This window comes from Mustela putorius, unplaced genomic scaffold (assembly GCF_011764305.1).
Source record: "Mustela putorius furo isolate JIRA1106 unplaced genomic scaffold, ASM1176430v1.1 tig00003983_pilon_pilon_pilon, whole genome shotgun sequence".
Lineage (NCBI taxonomy): Eukaryota > Metazoa > Chordata > Mammalia > Carnivora > Mustelidae > Mustela > Mustela putorius.
In genome coordinates this window covers 13203053-13221138 of record NW_025422123.1, presented here as the reverse complement: position 1 = coordinate 13221138, position 18086 = coordinate 13203053, and the positions used below count along the sequence as shown (strand labels likewise).

General features: G+C 38.7%; 1 protein-coding gene across 1 annotated transcript in view; it reads right to left on the bottom strand.

Annotated features, from left to right (window-relative positions):
• Positions 1-14616, bottom strand: part of MEP1A (meprin A subunit alpha) — a 33743-nt gene extending 19127 nt beyond the window's left edge. The window contains exons 1-7 of the mRNA XM_004739747.3: positions 14532-14616; positions 14421-14445; positions 14284-14334; positions 12316-12356; positions 11729-11804; positions 4382-4499; positions 466-641 (exon numbers count right to left, since the gene is read on the bottom strand). Of these exons, the coding sequence (XP_004739804.1) occupies positions 466-641; positions 4382-4499; positions 11729-11804; positions 12316-12356; positions 14284-14334; positions 14421-14445; positions 14532-14600 (556 nt within the window). The 5' untranslated portion in view covers positions 14601-14616. The remainder of the gene's footprint in view (positions 1-465; positions 642-4381; positions 4500-11728; positions 11805-12315; positions 12357-14283; positions 14335-14420; positions 14446-14531) is intronic.
• Positions 14617-18086: the final 3470 nt, after the last annotated feature.

Genomic DNA, 18086 nt, shown 5'->3' with positions numbered 1-18086 from the left:
CTGTCATTGATTTGGCAAAGCACCGAAAAGATTCTTGAGTATATATTAGGGTGATCATATGTTCAGCTAAACTCCATGCAGACTCCTAGGCCTACATGTGATCTCACATCCAGAAAAATGACTATGACATCCTCAGGGGATGTCAGGTGACTATGACAGGGAAATAGCATTTTAGGTAGATTTTCAACAAAAACACTGAAACAAAGCAAAGGCTTCTGATCAACTTCCAATTAACATTGAGTTAGCCAATATATACCATTCCCTAAGGCCCTTATCTGGGGTCAGTTATGATCAGATGAGCACAGGTCCCAGGGAATGCCAACAAATCATACCCTTTTCCTATTCTGTGTTCCCAGCTGAGGCTTCTATCCACACACAGATGCTTTCCATACATCCCAGGGTCGGTCCCAGCAAGTGATAAATGTAACAGCAAATCCCATCCAAGTTCCTTGGGTTTCTACCCACCTGGAAGAATTTCATCCCACCAGATGTTTACATAGTCATCTCGGTCAGTTCTTGACTGCTCATGGTAAAATCCCAAAGCATGGAGGATCTCGTGCTCAATGATGGCCTTATAGTCACATCCCTGGCCAATGGAAAGGTTCTGTCCCACGTGATGATCACCAACCTCAGACCAGCACCTTCAAAGAAGAGAAGAGGGAAAAATTTTCTCCTCATGAACTCTCAAGTGGCTGTAATTCACAGGGTTCCAGAGCACAAATTTGAAGGAAGTTAGGTTTGATTAGAAAAAGAAATTATCAATAGCATTCTCATAAGCTAACAGTTCAAAATAAGGGACTGGTTAAATGAACAACATTTCCTAAAGGGAATAATAAGTAGAATTTAAAAGTGGTGGTCCATGGGTCCATGGGTGGCTCAATGGGTTAAAGCCTCTGTCTTCAGCTCAGGTCATGATCTCAGGGTCCTGGGATCAAGTCCCGCATCGGGCTCTCTGCTCAGCAAGAAGCCTGCTTCCTCCTCTCTCTCTGCCTGCCTCTCTGCCTACTTGTGATCTCTCTGTCAAATAAATAAATAAAATCTTAAAAAAAAAAAAAAGTGGTGGTCCATTATAGAAGTAATAATATACTCCAAGGCAAATCAATCCTAATACTGCACCAAGTAGAAAGATGTAAAAATTGGCATTCCTTCTCACCTTCACAAGCCCAAAGGGCGTTCTACAGAATAACATATTGTTTTGTACCACAATATTAAGTTGTCTCTGGGTGGTGGCTATGGTTGATTTAAATTTTCTTCTTTATACTGAAATGAATTTCCAAATTTCCTAAAGTGAACACGTGTAAGGTTTATGTTCATGAAAAAGAACCTCATTAAAGAAGCAAGTCCATTTCTTTGGCCGATGCACAGCATTCTGAAAGCACAGAGCTGGCCACCTATCATTTCTGAAAGGCTCGGGCGGGCCAGAAGGACCCATCACTTCCCGCAAAAAGACAGTAGACTCAGGAGCTCCTGGCAGATTCTCCACCTTCCTCATAGTGCAGCCTCTTGTCCCCTTTATTTCCCAACTATTTTTTGTCTTTTTTCATGAATCCAACTTTCCTCCTCTGTTAAGCAAATCTGAAGCTTCCCACGAATTGATTCCTCATCTGCTTTAAGTTGTGGAAGAGGAACTGTTCTCGAACCAGTGCTCAACAGAATCAGAGATTGGCCCATACTTTTAAATGTGACCGATGGATTCCAAGTTCTTTGGAATTGTCTTACCTGTCTTTTCTTACCTGTCACACTGTCTTACCTGCGTTTTCCCGGAGATTACTAATATCATATGCCTTTAAATGCTAATGGATCTGACTTTTACTCAAAGGCATATCTTAATTATCTTCTAACAACATTTTGAGGGATAATTTACATACCATGAAATTCAGCAATTTTAAGAATACAATCAATGATCTTTTGAAACTTCACTGAGCTAAGCAAACATCACAGCCAACAATTTGCCTCTCTGACAGCGGCATTTCATTACCAAATCGGTCGACTCTGAGATAGCCAAAGTCCAGAGGAAGCATTTACTATTTATCTTTTTTTAAAAAGCATCCCTTTTAAAGGGATGGAACGTGTAAGGAAACGTGTAAGTTGCAAAAACGCCACAACTCTGCAGCTCTCAGTCTTTTCCCTGGACTTTCTAAAAGAGCCCCGTTAACTTACCACTTCCAGCGACCTTAGCCCTGAAGAGTTTGGGGCCAGTTTAGGGCAGTTTATTGCCCCAGACCATCTTCCTCCCTTTCCCTTCTCCTAACTTACATGTAACAGAGACACCTACTGGCCATGGGCAGTCAGAATCTCCCAGACTCAGGGTTTCCAGCCAACGTCCCTCAAAGCTGACCTACCCATTCATCAAGTACTTGGGGATTAAGTTACAAACTAAAAAGAAGCCCTGAGAATTTTACTAGGAAAAAGAGAACTTTTAGAGAGTTATCTCATTAGCTTTGTTTAGTTTTTAAGAGAAAAAGAAAAGAAAAGAAAAGAAAAAGTGGTAGCTAAAAATGGAAACAAAAATGTTAAGAAAATGAAGGGGTTTTTTTCCTGAAATCTTAAATAAATAATTAAAGGCTTTGGTACTTTCTAGAAGCACAAAGGTTGCCAAGGAACAAGATGAAACGGTCCAAAACAGAGAAACTCTAAAATCAGTGCACTTGGCAAGGCCCAAGGTATAGTTTACATGATTTTCCTTCACATAAAAAGAAACTGTGCAAATACTATTGGTTATCTTCACTTATGTAAGCCACAAGAACCTCAGCACATGACTGGAAATACATTCACTATCTTACTGCCAAAGTGGTTCTCCTGGCAACATTCCCAAACTCGGCGAATAAAGTTACCCCTCGCCCATCACTGAATCAAAAATCAGAGACTTCTTTAATTCCTCTTTCTTCTTAACTCCTCATGTAGACAGGCAGACAGCTTTTGAGAAGTCTCCCTGTTTTCATAGTTCTGAAATCCATTCACTCCTCTTCATTTCAACTGCCTCTTCTTTCGTGTGGGTCCCCTTTTCTTTCTGTCCTGGACAACTGAGACATTCTTTCATTGGTCTCCTGCCACCACTCGTGCCCATACAGCAATTCTGTTTCCACTGTTGCTAGAGTAATCTTTCTAAAATGGAAAACTGAACATATAAGGAGTCATGCCCTAAATGGTGGATTCCCTCACACGTGGTTTGTCTTTTCCCAGACTCCTGTTTATCATCCTGGTTCGGTGGCTCACCCCTCTGCCCCTTACACACTCAGAACCGAATGAGTTCTCCAAGTAAGCCAGATTCGTGTTTAGGTTTGTTTTTCCCTTCTGTGGCTCTCTTCCTTTTTTTCTTCCTTCTTCTTCCTTCCCCTTTCTCTCTTCTCCCGCTCTCTTCCCATCCCCCATTCCCCCATCCCCCTTCCCTTTCCTCTGCCTCCCTGTCCTCCGACAGCCCATGCACTCCCTTCAGTGTGTGGAACTATTTACTCACTGTTGCTCCACCACTCCCAGGTGCCTACTCTAAACCTTGTGAGGTGTAAGACCGTCTCTTGCTTCTTTGTATCCAGAGATGGGCACACTTCCTGGCACTTAGTAGCTGTACAAAAATTTCATTTGTAATAAGAGTCGGAGCCAAGAAAGCAATTACTCAAGTAAGTAAAGGTACTTGACCTTTATCTAAGTGATCATCACAACTTAACTTTTGTTACTACTATTTTTGGCATTTTTTTTTCTTAAGAGGCTAAATCATGCGCTAAGTTCCTTCCTCCTCTGTGTCATCCATCCGCGATTAACAAAAATGCTAACAGAACTAGACAACCAAATCCAGGCAACTTCTAGAGGCAGTGTGGGGAACTGCAGCAGGAAGAAATGTCCCCAGGTGGGCCTTAAAGACACACACATTTGCAGTCACAGCTGGTGGTCACTTGGCTTCCCAACCTCATCTAGCCCAGGTTCCTTGACATAAATATCACTTAAAAAAAAAAAAAAAAAGAACTTCTTTCTTGATATACCCTTTATTTCTCCTGGGAATAAATAACTACGCACTACATCTAGAGCTTTTCAAAGAGGTCCAGCCAACAATGCACCGTAATTTAAACGAGTACCATAAAAAAGGCTGTATAATTTATACTTTAATACACCTGACTTAGAAGAAAAAGTACTATAATTTAAAACATGATCTAAACCCAGGAAAAAAATTGAAATGAATCTTCCTAGGCCCAGAGGTATCGAAAAAAAAAACAAAACAAACCCCTCATTTTCCATCTAGATCATTAAAAACATTACAGACTTTAAAAACTCTTTTCTTTAAAAAGAAGCTTTTAGCTTCTTTCCAGTTTCTTCTTTTGAAAGGCATGTATCACTTTTATAAACAAAAAGAGGTATAACTACACACTTCATAAAATTTCATCCTTACCCTTCAAACTTCTGAAATATGATGTATGAGCTTTCTCCTTCATAGGGCTTGAAATCCACACAGGACTTGAGGCGGAACATTTCAAAGGCATAAAGAATGGCTCCTTTAGCATTCAGCCCTGCAGAAATCAGTAAAAATATCAACGAGCATTACTTAGATCTTAGATAATATACATAACATAGTTGGAGAAAATCTTGCCGGCACATGAAATCCACAGAGGTCCATGATGTATTTTTTGGTAGTAAGCAGATTCCTTGGAAACTAAAACTATAAAACTAATCACTTACATAAACATTATTTATGACCTTTAAATACACAATGTTAATATACTAACAAAGTAAAAATATACTCGTGTGTGTAGCTGAACAAAATTATGAACTCACTTCCTCATTTCCTCTCTTCCCCTTCCCAACTCACGGGGAGATCCTGAGGGCACTGCCCCAGCAGAGTTAAGCCACAGAGCAGAAGACAGAAGGGACTGCAAGCCATTTCTCACTCCTGAGTGAATAAAGCATCCAGAGAGAAGCAGTGAGAATGGTGTGTACACCAGTCTAAAAAGATACACCCTCCTGTGGGTGGAAGAGAGCAGAGATTAGAGAGGTGTACGGGGTCTGAAGGCACATGGAGCACAGATGGTATGTCACCCTGTTTCCCTGTGAGACCCCTGGGGAGATGGCAAGACTACACAGGTAGCCCTGAAAACAACCTTGGAAAAGATTTTTATGACTCAGTCTTGGATCCAAAGCAGCAAAAGCCTAACGAATCTGAAGTAGCTAGAACGGTAGATGCTTACCAGTAACCTGTAAGTTAGGACCAGTGACCAAATATCAAATGTCTTTCTTTCCCATAACATGCATGTGCTGTGGCATTGCACAAGACAAGCATGGGGTGGGGAGGAAAGATAATCCAGAGGAACAGAGATTACGTTTCACTTAGTATGTGGTTTTGGTATTTTTTTTTCCCCCTCCCATCAACTCACTGAAGGTGGAGCTCTAAGTTAAAATTTAAGCTCAGTTATATAAAGTTAAATTGTATTTGTTGTATGTTTGATTTTGTGCACTCTCTCAAAGAGTTTATAATTCTTGGCAGTTTACCAAGTACTTACTTTATGTTTTCCTGGCCCTTATTTCATTTAATAAACCATGAAATTGGAGATTCCATAGTTCAGATGTCATAGAATTATACTAAGGTCATTAAATAAATCAGTGGAATGATCAGTAAATGACTTGTGGACACAACATGGGTAACAATAAGAGTATGCATTAGGCCTACTGAAAGACTTTTATGAAATTTTACCTATTCTTTGTGGCATCTAAAATATAAATATTTATACCAAGACAGATTAATTGTCACAAAAGTTTAAGAAAAAAGACCAGAAACAATGTAACTGGGGCAAAATATTTGCAAAATACAAATCTGACAAAAGACTTGTGTCTAGAATATATAAAGAACTACAACTCAAAGGAAAATAGACAAATAAATTTTTTAAATGGTCAAACTGTTTAAACAGATATTTCACAAAGGAAGACATACAAATGACCAATAAGCAAACAAAAAAAAAAGTGAAACAACAATAAGTAAACTAAAACAACCATTAAATACCACTACATGTCCACCAACATGGCTAAAATTGAAAAGATTAACAACAACGAATATTGGCAAAGATGTGTAGTAAATGAACTTTCATTCATCATTCATGGAAGTTTGTAAAATGGTACAAGCACTTTGAAAGAGATCCAACACTAAACCTACCTCTATATTATAACCCAGTAATTTCACTTTAAATGTTTACACCAGAGACATAAAAACATATATTCAAAACGGGGATGTACAGGAATGTTCATAGTAGCTTTAGTCAAATAACTCAAGCACAGAATCAACCCAAGTGGCTATCAATAGGGGATCAGTTGAACATGCTGTGATATTCTGTATTCAAGCAATGGAATACCACTCAATAATAAGAAGGAACAAATTACTGATGTCCACAACACTGGTGAATCTCGAAAACATTTTACTGAATAATCAAAAAAGGAATAAAAAATGATTCTATTTGTATGAAATTCTAGAACAGGCAAGACTCACCTATGATTAAAACAATGAAAAAGTTATTTCTGGAAGGGTGAGAGTACTATGAAAGTAGGTGGGAGAAATTTCTGGGATAATAAAAGGGCTCCATATCTTAATAGGAGTTGTATGAATATATTTACATTGTATAAGTGTAATGTATAAATTATAAGGTGTCTAAATATTTTAAAACTCATTGAACTGTATACTTAAGACTCCATGCATTTTACTGTATGTATATTTTACATTAAGAAGAACCATAAACAAACATTAAACTTTAGTTAAAGATACATATGCTGCAGTGTTTGTGGTAAGGCACACTGGTCCATGAAATTTACTTTGAAATGTGTCAGGAACAGAATGTATTGATAGAAGGATACAAGGATGGACAGGATGTTTCCATAAGATAGAGCAAATGTAGCGGAATGATGTTTGTATAATGTAGGCTGATGAGTACACGAGTGTTCACGGCACAGTTGTTTTATATATTTAAATTTTTTCATAATAAAATGGGGAAAAGAAAAGTACAATAATTACAAACTTTAAAGAAGGGGAAAATACCTGTTAAATTCTATTTCCAGTCGGGGGAAAAATTGCCCTTCGAAATGAAGGCAATAAAGAAGTTATTTTGGAGAAAGAAGAGAATTTGTCACCAACAGTTTTAATCTATAAGAAATGCTAAAGGAAGGGGAAGCTGGGTGGCTCAGTCAGTTAAGCATCCAACTCTTAATCTAGCTCAGGGTTTGATCTCGGGGTTGTAAATTCAAGCTCCATGTTGGTCTCTGTGCTGGTTATGTAGCCTACTTAAAAAGAAAAAATATATATTGCTAAATGAAGTTCTTTAGGCTACAGAGAAATGACACCACATAGAAACTTAAATCTCTAGGAAGAGTGAACAACACCAGAAATTCCAAGTATAAAAGTAAATATAAAGACTACTTTTCTTCATTAATTACATTAAGTGACAACTGATTAAAGCAAAAAAATGATAACACTATTATGAGGTTTATAAAATATATAGTTGAAAAGTATAAGCCAACAATAGTACAAAAGAAAGGGGTATAAATGGAATTATAGTGGTGTAAAATGCTTACATTTTATGCAAAATGGCATAATATTAAGTCTAAGTACACTGTCACATGTTAAGGTTACAAATTATAATCCCTGCAGCAAAACCTTTCAAAATGATACAAAGGGATTGAGCTAAAAAGCCTCTACAAGAACCAAATGAAATATTAAATTGTTGGATCTAACCAAAAGAAGCCAGAAATAAGAAGAATAAAAGAAAAATAGAAGGCAAATAATAAGTGATAGTTCTAAATCAAACTTTATCAATTATTACATTAAATATAAATAAGGGAAGAGAGGAAAAAGTAAAACAGGACGAAACCAGAGAGGGAGACAAACCGTAAGAAACTCATAATCTTAGGAAACAAACTGAGGGTTGCTGGAGTGGAGGAGGGGGGGGGGATGGGCGTAACTGGGTGATGGACATTGGGAAGGGTATGTGCTGTAATACGCACTGGCTATGATATAAGACTGATGAATCACAGACCTGTACCCCTGAAACAAATAGTACATTATATGTTAATTAATTGAATTCATATTAAAAAATAAATGGGAAAAATTAAAACTTAAAAAAACAGAAAAAAAAGTAAATAGACCAAATGTTTCCATTGAAATTCAGAAGTTGATACACTGGATAAAAATGTGGGACCCAGGGGTGCCTGAGTGGCTCAGTGGGTTAAAGCCTCTGCCTTTGGTTCAGGTCATGATCCAGGGTCCTGGGATCGAGCCCTGCATCGGGCTCTCTGCTCAGCGGTGAGCCTGCTTCCTCCTCTCTCTGTGCCTGCCTCTCTGCCTACTTGTGATCTCTGTCTGTCAAATAAATAAATAAATAATCTTAAAAAAAAAATGTGGGACCCAGATATATACTGCCTAAAAAAGAGACATCTTAAATATAAAGACAACGATAGGTTAGGAATAAAAAACTAAAAAAGATACACAGTGAAAACAGTAAGTTAAAAAAAAAAAAACTGGTGTAGCTATATTTAAATTAGACAAAGTAGACTTCAAAATAAAGAGGATTACCAGACATAAAGAGAAATTTCCTTAAACAATAGGTCAATTTAGCAAGATGATAGACTAATGTACTTGTCCAAAAGAGCAGTTTCATGAAAATGCTAAAATAATAAATAAACACACAATTATAGTTATTAACAACTCTCTCTCAGTAGCAGATAAAACTATCCAAAACTCCTTGTAGATAAAAATATTTGAACAACACAATCACCTTGACCTATTTGACTTGGATAAAATAATACACCCACACCAGCCAAATATAAGTTCTTTTCCAGCACACATGGATCAGTCACAAAGATAAGCCATAAAATATGTCTCAGTAAATTTCAAAAGACCAAAATCTTATAGAATATGTTCTCTGACCTCAACAAAATTAAACTAGAAATCAATAATACAATATCTAGAAGCGCTATAGACACTTGTAAATTTAAAAAACATACTTCTAATTGACCCATGAATTTCAAAAAAAATGCAACAGGTATTAGAACATATCTAAACTTTAGTGAAGATACAACCATATCAAAATTTGTGAAGAACAGTTAAAGCAGAACTTTAAATAAAATTTACAGCTTTAGATGCCATATTATAACATATTTTATTAGAAAAATGAAAGTTTAAAATCAGTGATATAAATTTCCACCTTTAATCCAAAAAAGAAGAGCAAAATAAACTGGAATTAAGTAGAAGAAAGGAAATAATAAAGACAAACAAAAAGCAACCAAATAGAAAGCAGAGAAGAAAGGGAAAATTAGCAAGTCAAAAGTTACTTCTTTGAAAAGATTAATAAATACACTGCCTAAAAAACAAAAACAAAACAACAAACAAAAAAAAGGAAAGTCACAGACTGAGAGAAATTATTCAAGATATCTATCTACCTATCTCTGACAAAAGACTTCATCCACAGTATATGAAGTTCTTCTACAAATAATGAAAAGACAAACAATACAATAAAAAAAGCATAATAAGAGTTGAACAGACATTCCGTAAAAGAACATACACAAATGACCAACAGCACATGAAAATGTGGGAAATACCATTAGTCACATTAGGGAAATGCAAATTAAAATCACAGTGAAATTCCATTTTGTAATCACCAGAATGTCTACAGTTAAAAAAGATTAATTCCACCTATGCTATTGAAAATGTGGAGCAAATGGGACATAGCTACATTGCTTGTGAGAGTGAAAAATGGTATAGCCACTTTGGAAAACTGTTTGGCATTTTTTACTAAGGTTAAACATATACTTGCTGTATAATCAAGTAATTCTATTTCTAGACATTTGCTCAAGACAAATAATAATTATATATATATATATATATATATATATATATGTAACTTAGCACAACCCAATATCCATCAACTGAAAAATAGATGAACAATTGCCCTATTACTGAGTAGTAAAAAAAAAAATAAAAAAATTAACTACTGATCTACAATGATATGGAAAAACATAAAAAACATGTTACACAAAAGAATCCAGATACAAAAGAGTGAACACTGAAGGATTCTATTTACCTATAAATGACATAACACTAATTGATAGGGAGAAAAATTAGAATGGTAGTGTCTTGGAGAGGAGGGTAGGGATTGGCTGGAAACAAGCACATGGAAATTTCTGGAGTGACAGGAGATTGGGTCACATACGTATGTGCATTTATCAAAAGCCATTGACTTTTACACTGAGTTGTGTATTTTACTCTGAGTAAGTTTAATTTTAATTTAAAAATTGTATACAAATATGAAACTCTGCTATGTCTGCTTTCTACAGTGGTATAGACTTGGGCATCTGCCCTTATTTTAACACTAAAGGTGATTCTCACGTGGTGCTGAGAACCACCGCTGTGTCCTCACTGTTGTTACCGTATTTCAGGCCACCTGTCTTCCATCTTTCTCCCTTCCTCAGTCACCAGCTACAGCTAAAGACACCTGCTACTCAAGCTGGGCCCAGCCGACTGAAAGCATCAGCATCACCTGGGGGATTGTCCAGAATCCCAGACCCCAACCCTGATCTACTCCACAGTTTCAGAAGATCCTCAGGGGAGCCTTATGCACACAAAAGTCTGAGAGGCACAGACCTAACGCCTCACAGAGGCCTGGTGAAGCCTCAACCAAATATTAGGTGAAGGCACATGTCTGGCATATACTGGTGTGCCTGTGTCTTGATGGAAGGGGGACTGATGTAGGTGTGACAGGCAGGGAGAAAAATTGTCGTGGGGGAAGTACCCTCGCGAAAGTTGAGCTTTCTTAAATCACCTTCCAGTGAATATGGGTGTCTGTGAATTTGCAGAAGTGTGGGCAATCCTGGGGAATGGGAATAAAACCTCAAATTTCCAAAAGATTCACTGAGAACAACAGCATTTGCATATATCTAGCTGTCCTCCAGAAAAGGGACCGGCGCTACTAACAGTGATGGAAAATACTGACACATGAGCTGTGTCTCCTGAGGGCGCAGCCTCGCAGTGCCTTGAGATCGAGCGGGCTTGTCCCAGCTTCCCCTCTCCTCTGATCCTCCTGCCTCCATGTGAGTTGGGCTTCGAGGGCATTGCCTCATCTGGCTGCCCAGCTGTCAGTCACCAGCTTGGGGTCAGTCAGTGTCTACACGTGGCTTTGAATAGTCATTTATTTCTCCCGAGTACTATTCCCAACAATGAGTGAACTATGACTAAACCAGTCCTTCATCTTGAGAGAGAAAAGAATTGAAATTATTAATACTGAGGAACAAGGGCTCCTAGCATGGGAAATATAGACTTTTCTAGCTCTCAAAAGTGTGGAATGTTTGTCTCCTAACGAAAGGGGATGAAATCAGGATGCTGAAAATCTACGTAGATTCACCCAAACGAACTATTACTTAAAGCATAAATTTGTTGTGGTTGTGAAGCTAAATTATATTTCATTGCATTTTTGTTCTTTGGGGGCGCTTTTGGTTATATTCAAACATTAATGTGTTCTGTACTTTTAAACTTATTATTTGATACTCTGTAACTTTTAAAATTACTATCCGATGCGCTGTATCTCAGACTCTTTAAGTAGCACTGGGTCAATATAAGGTCATGCCTTTCATCCCATGGGATAAAGAATTATCAGGGCTTGGAAACCCCCATATGCATTGGTGTTACTCCCCGTCTGAAACCTATGAACTAGAGGAGTGCAGGGATAGAAGAGCAAAACCCAAAAATCCTAATTAAAACAATTAATATTACCCAGATTGTCAGCCAGAATGTAAGGAATGGGGAACTTCCACCTGGTGCTAGGGTCTCTCAGGCCATTTCTGGAGTTCTGTGGAAAAAGACAAAGATGACTGGGAAGGTGAGTCCTCTAGGCCCCCTGGCTTCTGTCTTCGCTAAACTTTCACACCACAAACAACCTATCATACAATTCAAACAATAGCATTTGTATTCTGATTGTACAACAATACAAGTTCATCACAGACAATTTGGAAACTTCAAAGAAATCATTAAGAATAAAACTTCAAAGATCCGCAATCTCCAAAAACTGAGATTGCAACTTTAAACATATTGGTGCATTTCCTTCTCTCATTCTTCACTTGCTAGGAAAATTGGGTGAACAAGTAATGTGATAATTATAGATTCTTTGTACTGTTTGCTAATTTTCCATCTGTTTTTGTCATCATCAACCAAAGTGGAAGCCCTTGTGGGCACAGATGATAGATTAGGTTCTTTCATGTCCTCCACGGTGTCTAGCCCAGGGCTGGACACAGCGGAGCCTCCCAGTCATAAAAAACAGCCAGTCCTGAGGAATATTAATTGTGTCCTTGAGAGATACTCACCTGCAGGAAGATGTCTCCTTGAAAGAGGTCCAAGCCCGCAGCTAGACACAGATTGAAAAAAAGAAAGAAAGAAAGAAAGAAAGATTTGAACGAGTATTACTAAATGCATTTCTCATAATAAAATTAATATTTTCCATTTCCAAACTTTGCATTGTTAATCTTTGGCCAACATCTTTTCCAAACAATGCTAAATTCCCTCTGAGTAAATGTAAATAGCCCATCAATATCATGTATTTTCACATCCTCTGTCTTCATTTTGGAACAAGAAAACTCATCCAAGAATCTTAAAAGTAAGAAGTGAGTTAGGAAGGATCTTTTTGATCATTGACTCCAAACCTCTTGTACTTTAGGGGGCGCAAGGGAGTCTTGAGACAAGAAGTAATGCACGGGGTCATCAGCCGGTGAGTGGGCTTGAGAACTCCTGACCTCCTATCCAGTGCCTTTCTGCTCTCGTTCCATCCTTCTTCGTGACTCTAGGTAAATGGGTTGGTTTTGCTCTGTCTCGTGAAAAAACATTGGTACCCTCTAAAAGCCAAGTTCAAAGTTCGAGATAATGCCCTTGCAATAAAGACCAGGCAAATATGGATGGATCCACTCAAACTGTATCTCCAGATACCTGCTATCAGGATCTTAGCATGATAAACTTCCTCCCTTATGCTATTCCTTGATTCTGGGCCTCGTAGTGTTTTGCAAATAGAAGTCTTAAAAGGAAAAATCTTTAAAAGAATCTTTAAAAGAATGTCTCTTTTTATGACATCCCTCATGTTTGACAAACAGCCTTCCCTGTAAATCACAAAATACTTCAAACAAGGTCAGGGGATTGTACTTAATTCTGAGAACAGCACCTGATTTACAGCAGGGGAATCTAGCTAAAGAATTATCACCACGGGGGCACCTGGGTAGCTCAGTGGGTTAAACCTCTGCCTTTTGGCTCAGGTCATGATCTCAGGGTCCTGGGATCGAGCCCCGCATTGGGCTCTCTGCTTGGCGGGGAGCCTGCTTCCTCCTTTCTCTCTGCCTGCCTCTCTGCCTACTTGTGATCTCTCTTTGTCAAATAAATAAATAAAATCTTTAAAAGAAAAAAAAAAAAAAAGAATTATCACCACGGCCTCACATGGCCAAGTTGATGGCTCGTTCATGGTAAATGACATCATTGGGGTTTTAGGTATTAGGAGAAGTCATGGTTTCCCTTGCTAATGACTAACTACGGTATCACGATCCCTTTCCCCATGCCCTTATTTCTTAAGCTCCATAAACCTCACCTATGTACTTGAAAATGGAACAATTAAACAAAAACAAATAGCACTGATACCCTGCCCCATGGACATTAGGGCCCAGGTTTTGAATTGCCTTTTCAGTAGGAGTAATATACACATGTATACATACTTACATATGCATGTGTATATGTAGCAAGTGATATAATCACCCACTTTTGTTTTTTCAAAATAGAAACAGGAAAATCAACATTTTTTTTTTCTGAGTAGTCTTTTTTTTTTTTTTAATTTATTTGACACACAGAGAGAGACAAATCACAAGCAGGCAGAGAGGCAGGCAGAGGCAGGCAGAGAGGCAAGCAGAAAGAGGGGGAAGCAGGCTCCCTGATAAGCAGAGAGCCCAGTGCAGGGCTCGATCCCAGGACGCTGAGATCATGACCTGAACCGAGGCAGAGGCTTAACCCACTGAGCCATGCAGGTGCCCCGAAAATCAACATTTTTATAAACAAAAATCATGTGATGCATTTCTAGATCCATGGAACACTCACTAGTTCCTCTAGAAAATTTGGTCTAACCATCATTCTCTTTCCACATTTCCATTTTTCAGAAACTGCAAAATTCTAATGAAGTACCAATAGATATTTCTCCCTTAAAGTTACCCAATACTCTATCATGAAGGTAAGAGCTTTACAGCAATTGTAGCACAAGATTTAAAAGTATTTCAAAGCATTAGTAAGGCAAAAATTGAACCCACCTAAGTTGATTTCTGAAATACCCTTCTGTTCATGAAACTCTTCATCATGTTCTGTTAAAAGTAGGAAGCAAATTGTTATTAATCTTGATGAACGAAAGAAAGTTCAGAAAACTCTATGCATTTCAGTTGATTCTTACCATTTCCTTTAGAGAGATGATTAATCTGGAAGAAAATGAACATATAGAAAATATGTAACATATACTTGAATTAATATTTCTAAATATCCAGAAAAGCAGAACTCTACTTACTGATACAGCTGCTATGTGGGCAACAAACAAGATGAAAGAGAGAACACAAGTGAATTTCATCCAAACCATTGTTGCGAATGAACAGACTCACCAAAGACAAAGACACCTTGTGATAAATGCTTTTTGGACCTTGCCCTGGCAGTCATCTTAGAAACTTTGACCCTCCCATATGTACTGTGGCATTACAAAAAGTAACCAAAGAAAATGTCATTGACCCTTTTAAGGACAGATATCAAGTTTAACATAAAATCTCAAGCTCCCCAGACTGGGAAAGTTTTGAAAAGGCTAATGCTGAGATGAGCATATAAAATCAATGACGTTTCTGTACACCAGCAATAACATTCCTTGACAGCATCAAAAACTGCTCGTATAACAGATAAAACATACATTTCACAATAGAAATAAAAATAATCTATAAAATAACCATAAAGTATTTAAGTCCAATAAAGAATGAATAAACACTTTATGGGAATATTTTAAGGGGATTATCAAAGGACATAAAAAAGAAAAAATGTCAGTTCAAATGCAAATGAAGTGCTACCTCAAACTCACATTGGCATAAATGAAGAAGGCTGGCCATACCAAGTGTCAACAAGAATGGGGGGAAACAGGAAATCTTACATACTGCTGGTAGACCAGCCATCTGATGCTATCCTGTAAATTGAAATGTGTGTAGTTTAAGAGTTAAAAAGTTAACTTCCAAATATATACCCTAAAGAAATACACACATATGTATATAAAGTACTATATAACATATTCATCGTGGTATTTTTTTGTAATAGTAAAGAACTAGAAAAATGTATTCATAGTGGAAGAAAAGAATGGGGTATACTCAGTCATGCACAGATAAATGTTCAACAATCAGTTCTCAGAGGGAACAAGACCTTATATGTAGTGTTTGCTGATTTCCAGGGTATAAAGGCCTCCACTGTGGTGGTCAATTTCAAGCTACCAATGTCGTGTTACTGAATGCAGGCTGGAAAGAGGTGTGCACAATGGGCCCTACCTGCCCAGCATGATACTGTGTGTACTTATACACCCTCCTACTCTTGCATACAAGAGGTATGGTAGTCTGCAGTCAGTATAAGGGCAATCTTCAAGGTCCAGGCCCTGCCTACCTCCACCTCAGACCTACTGTGTGGCAGATGGGCCAGTCCTGTGGTCAGAAGAGCACTTTCTGTCAGAAAAGCATTTCCCAAGGCAGAACATGCGGCTTCCTGTGCTATAAAATAGGAGGCATGACAGCAAGAGGCTCACCTCGAATGGGCTGAGGAGATCTGCGATGGCTTCCTTTCCACTATTGCCACAAACCGTGAGGTTGTAAGAGGGTGTAGAGAGACATCTCCCACGATCTCCAACCATGGGAAGCCACCAGAGTTCATCAAAAGAATCTGAACTTGCCCAACAGCTAACCGGGCTTATGTCAGCAAATACAATCTTAATGATTAAAAAATGGTTGGGGATGGACCTGATGAACATCACCTTCATGAGAATAATGGCTCTAGGTATATGGGAGGAACACCCAGGAGACTTTTAGTTAAATGTAATTGAAAGAATGGATATCCAGGAAGCAGGGGTTTAGGACTTTGCTGTTTTGTTTTCTAAAGAAAAGGGCAACACTCTTGCCTTGGTACCTTTCTGCTTAATCTCAGACTTTAGTTCTTCAAACAGGCAGTCGAGGGGCTGTTGAATTCTCTTCACCTTTCCCTGCCCTCTGATACGCTTTTATCTTTCCTTTCCTTCTCAAACTTACCTAAATGATATACTATAGCAAAAGCTTTGGAGTCAGATGGACAGGAGTTTAAATCCCACTTCTGCTGCTCACCAGAAGGGCGGTTTTGAGCACCTGCTTTCCTCATGTAAATTGGGTAGTGGTGCCTATTTAATGGGATTAGTATAAGGATTCAGTGAGATAACCTATGGAAAACACAGGTGCAAGAAACAGAGGAAGGTTTGGGCAACTATAGCTCTTTCTGTCCATGCACGCTGTCTTCTGGTAAAAGGCAAGAAGAACACCATGCTCAGCACACTTCTTACTCAGCCAAACGTCCACTAATGGGATCATAGGTCTTCAACAAACATAACCTGCCCCAGGTGATTTTCATTTATGATCTTGACTCTGGGTGTTAATTAGTTACCAGTGATTTGCAATCCTAGGCACTTTATGTCCCAGGGTGTCCAATGAGCAAGGCTGGAGTCTTAAGTCCTGGGTTTGAAGAGTTTATGGCTTTGCAGTTCAAAGATAGATTAGGGACTCCATGGGGCAAGGGCCAGGTTTTATTTTCTGTACCTGCCCCAGGGTCAAGCACACGGTGGGCACTTACTAATCATGCTGGATGAAATACAGTAAAATATCATTTTCTTTGAAGCTATTGGATGTGGTGGTTTGCTCTGATCTCAGTGAGGATATTTTAGAAACTGACCAGTTGAGGAAGTGATATGAAGATTGGAAGAGAGAAGCCATTGGTAGGTGGAAAAGGAACGCCCTCTCTTGTTGTCAGGTAGGCTCCAGCCTCATAAAAGCTGAGGCCAGGACCCCCTTGAGACTGGCCAAGTCCTATCCCTCCAGGCTCTTCTCAGGGATGTCCTCTGCCCTCTGCTTCATCCACCTGCTGCTTTCTGCTTCACTCACAGGGCTCGCCCTGAACAGACTATCAGACTATCAGTTAACCTCTGACACAACCGCCTTTGCTGTTCCTTTGGGTGATCAACATTTAAGAGGGGCTCAAAGGCGTTTAGAGCAAGAGTTGGTAAGCTTTTTCTGAAGGGGATCAAAGACTAAATATTTTAAACTTTGTAGGTCATGTGGTCCTTGTGGCAACCATTTAACGCTACTGTTGCAGCAGGAGAGCAGCCATAGATGATAACATAAAGGAATGGGCATGGCTGCGTTCCAATAAAACTTTACTTACAAAAACAGATCAAGGGCCAACAGGTAAATCACCCATGATTCCTGGGTTTTAGAGGACAGACATCCTAGGCAGTGGAGAATGGAATAATAATTATAACAGACATAGGAGCAGCAGCAACGGATGTGTACATAGTTTTTCCTGTGGGCTGGACACTATTGGGAGGATTTAAAGCGTATTATACATTTAGTCCTCACAACAATTCTATGAAGCAAGCACTACTATTATGCCTGTTTTAAAGGTTAAAAAACTGACACAGAATGATTGAGAAACCTCCCCAAAGCCACACAGCTCCTGGCAATGTTTCTAGAATACCACCTGAGAGGCAGCTTTCTGCCTACAGCTGGCTGGAGGAGCCCAGGGGCGAGGCCTTCGCCACCAAGCTTCAACATGCAGGCCCCATGTTCCATATCATCCATCTCCGCCATTTACTAAAAAGACTCAGCCCAGTGGGAAACAGTTCTCAAGCTATAGGGTCTTTCAAACTCCCCAGGAAAGTATGTTAAATCACAGAATACTGGGCCTGGAATTTGCAAATTCCAATTCAGGTCAGGGCTGAGACCTAGGAATCTGCATATTCAATAAACACTCTCATGATTCCCATCCAGACCATCTCTGGAATTTCCTGTGATAAACAGGGCTCTAG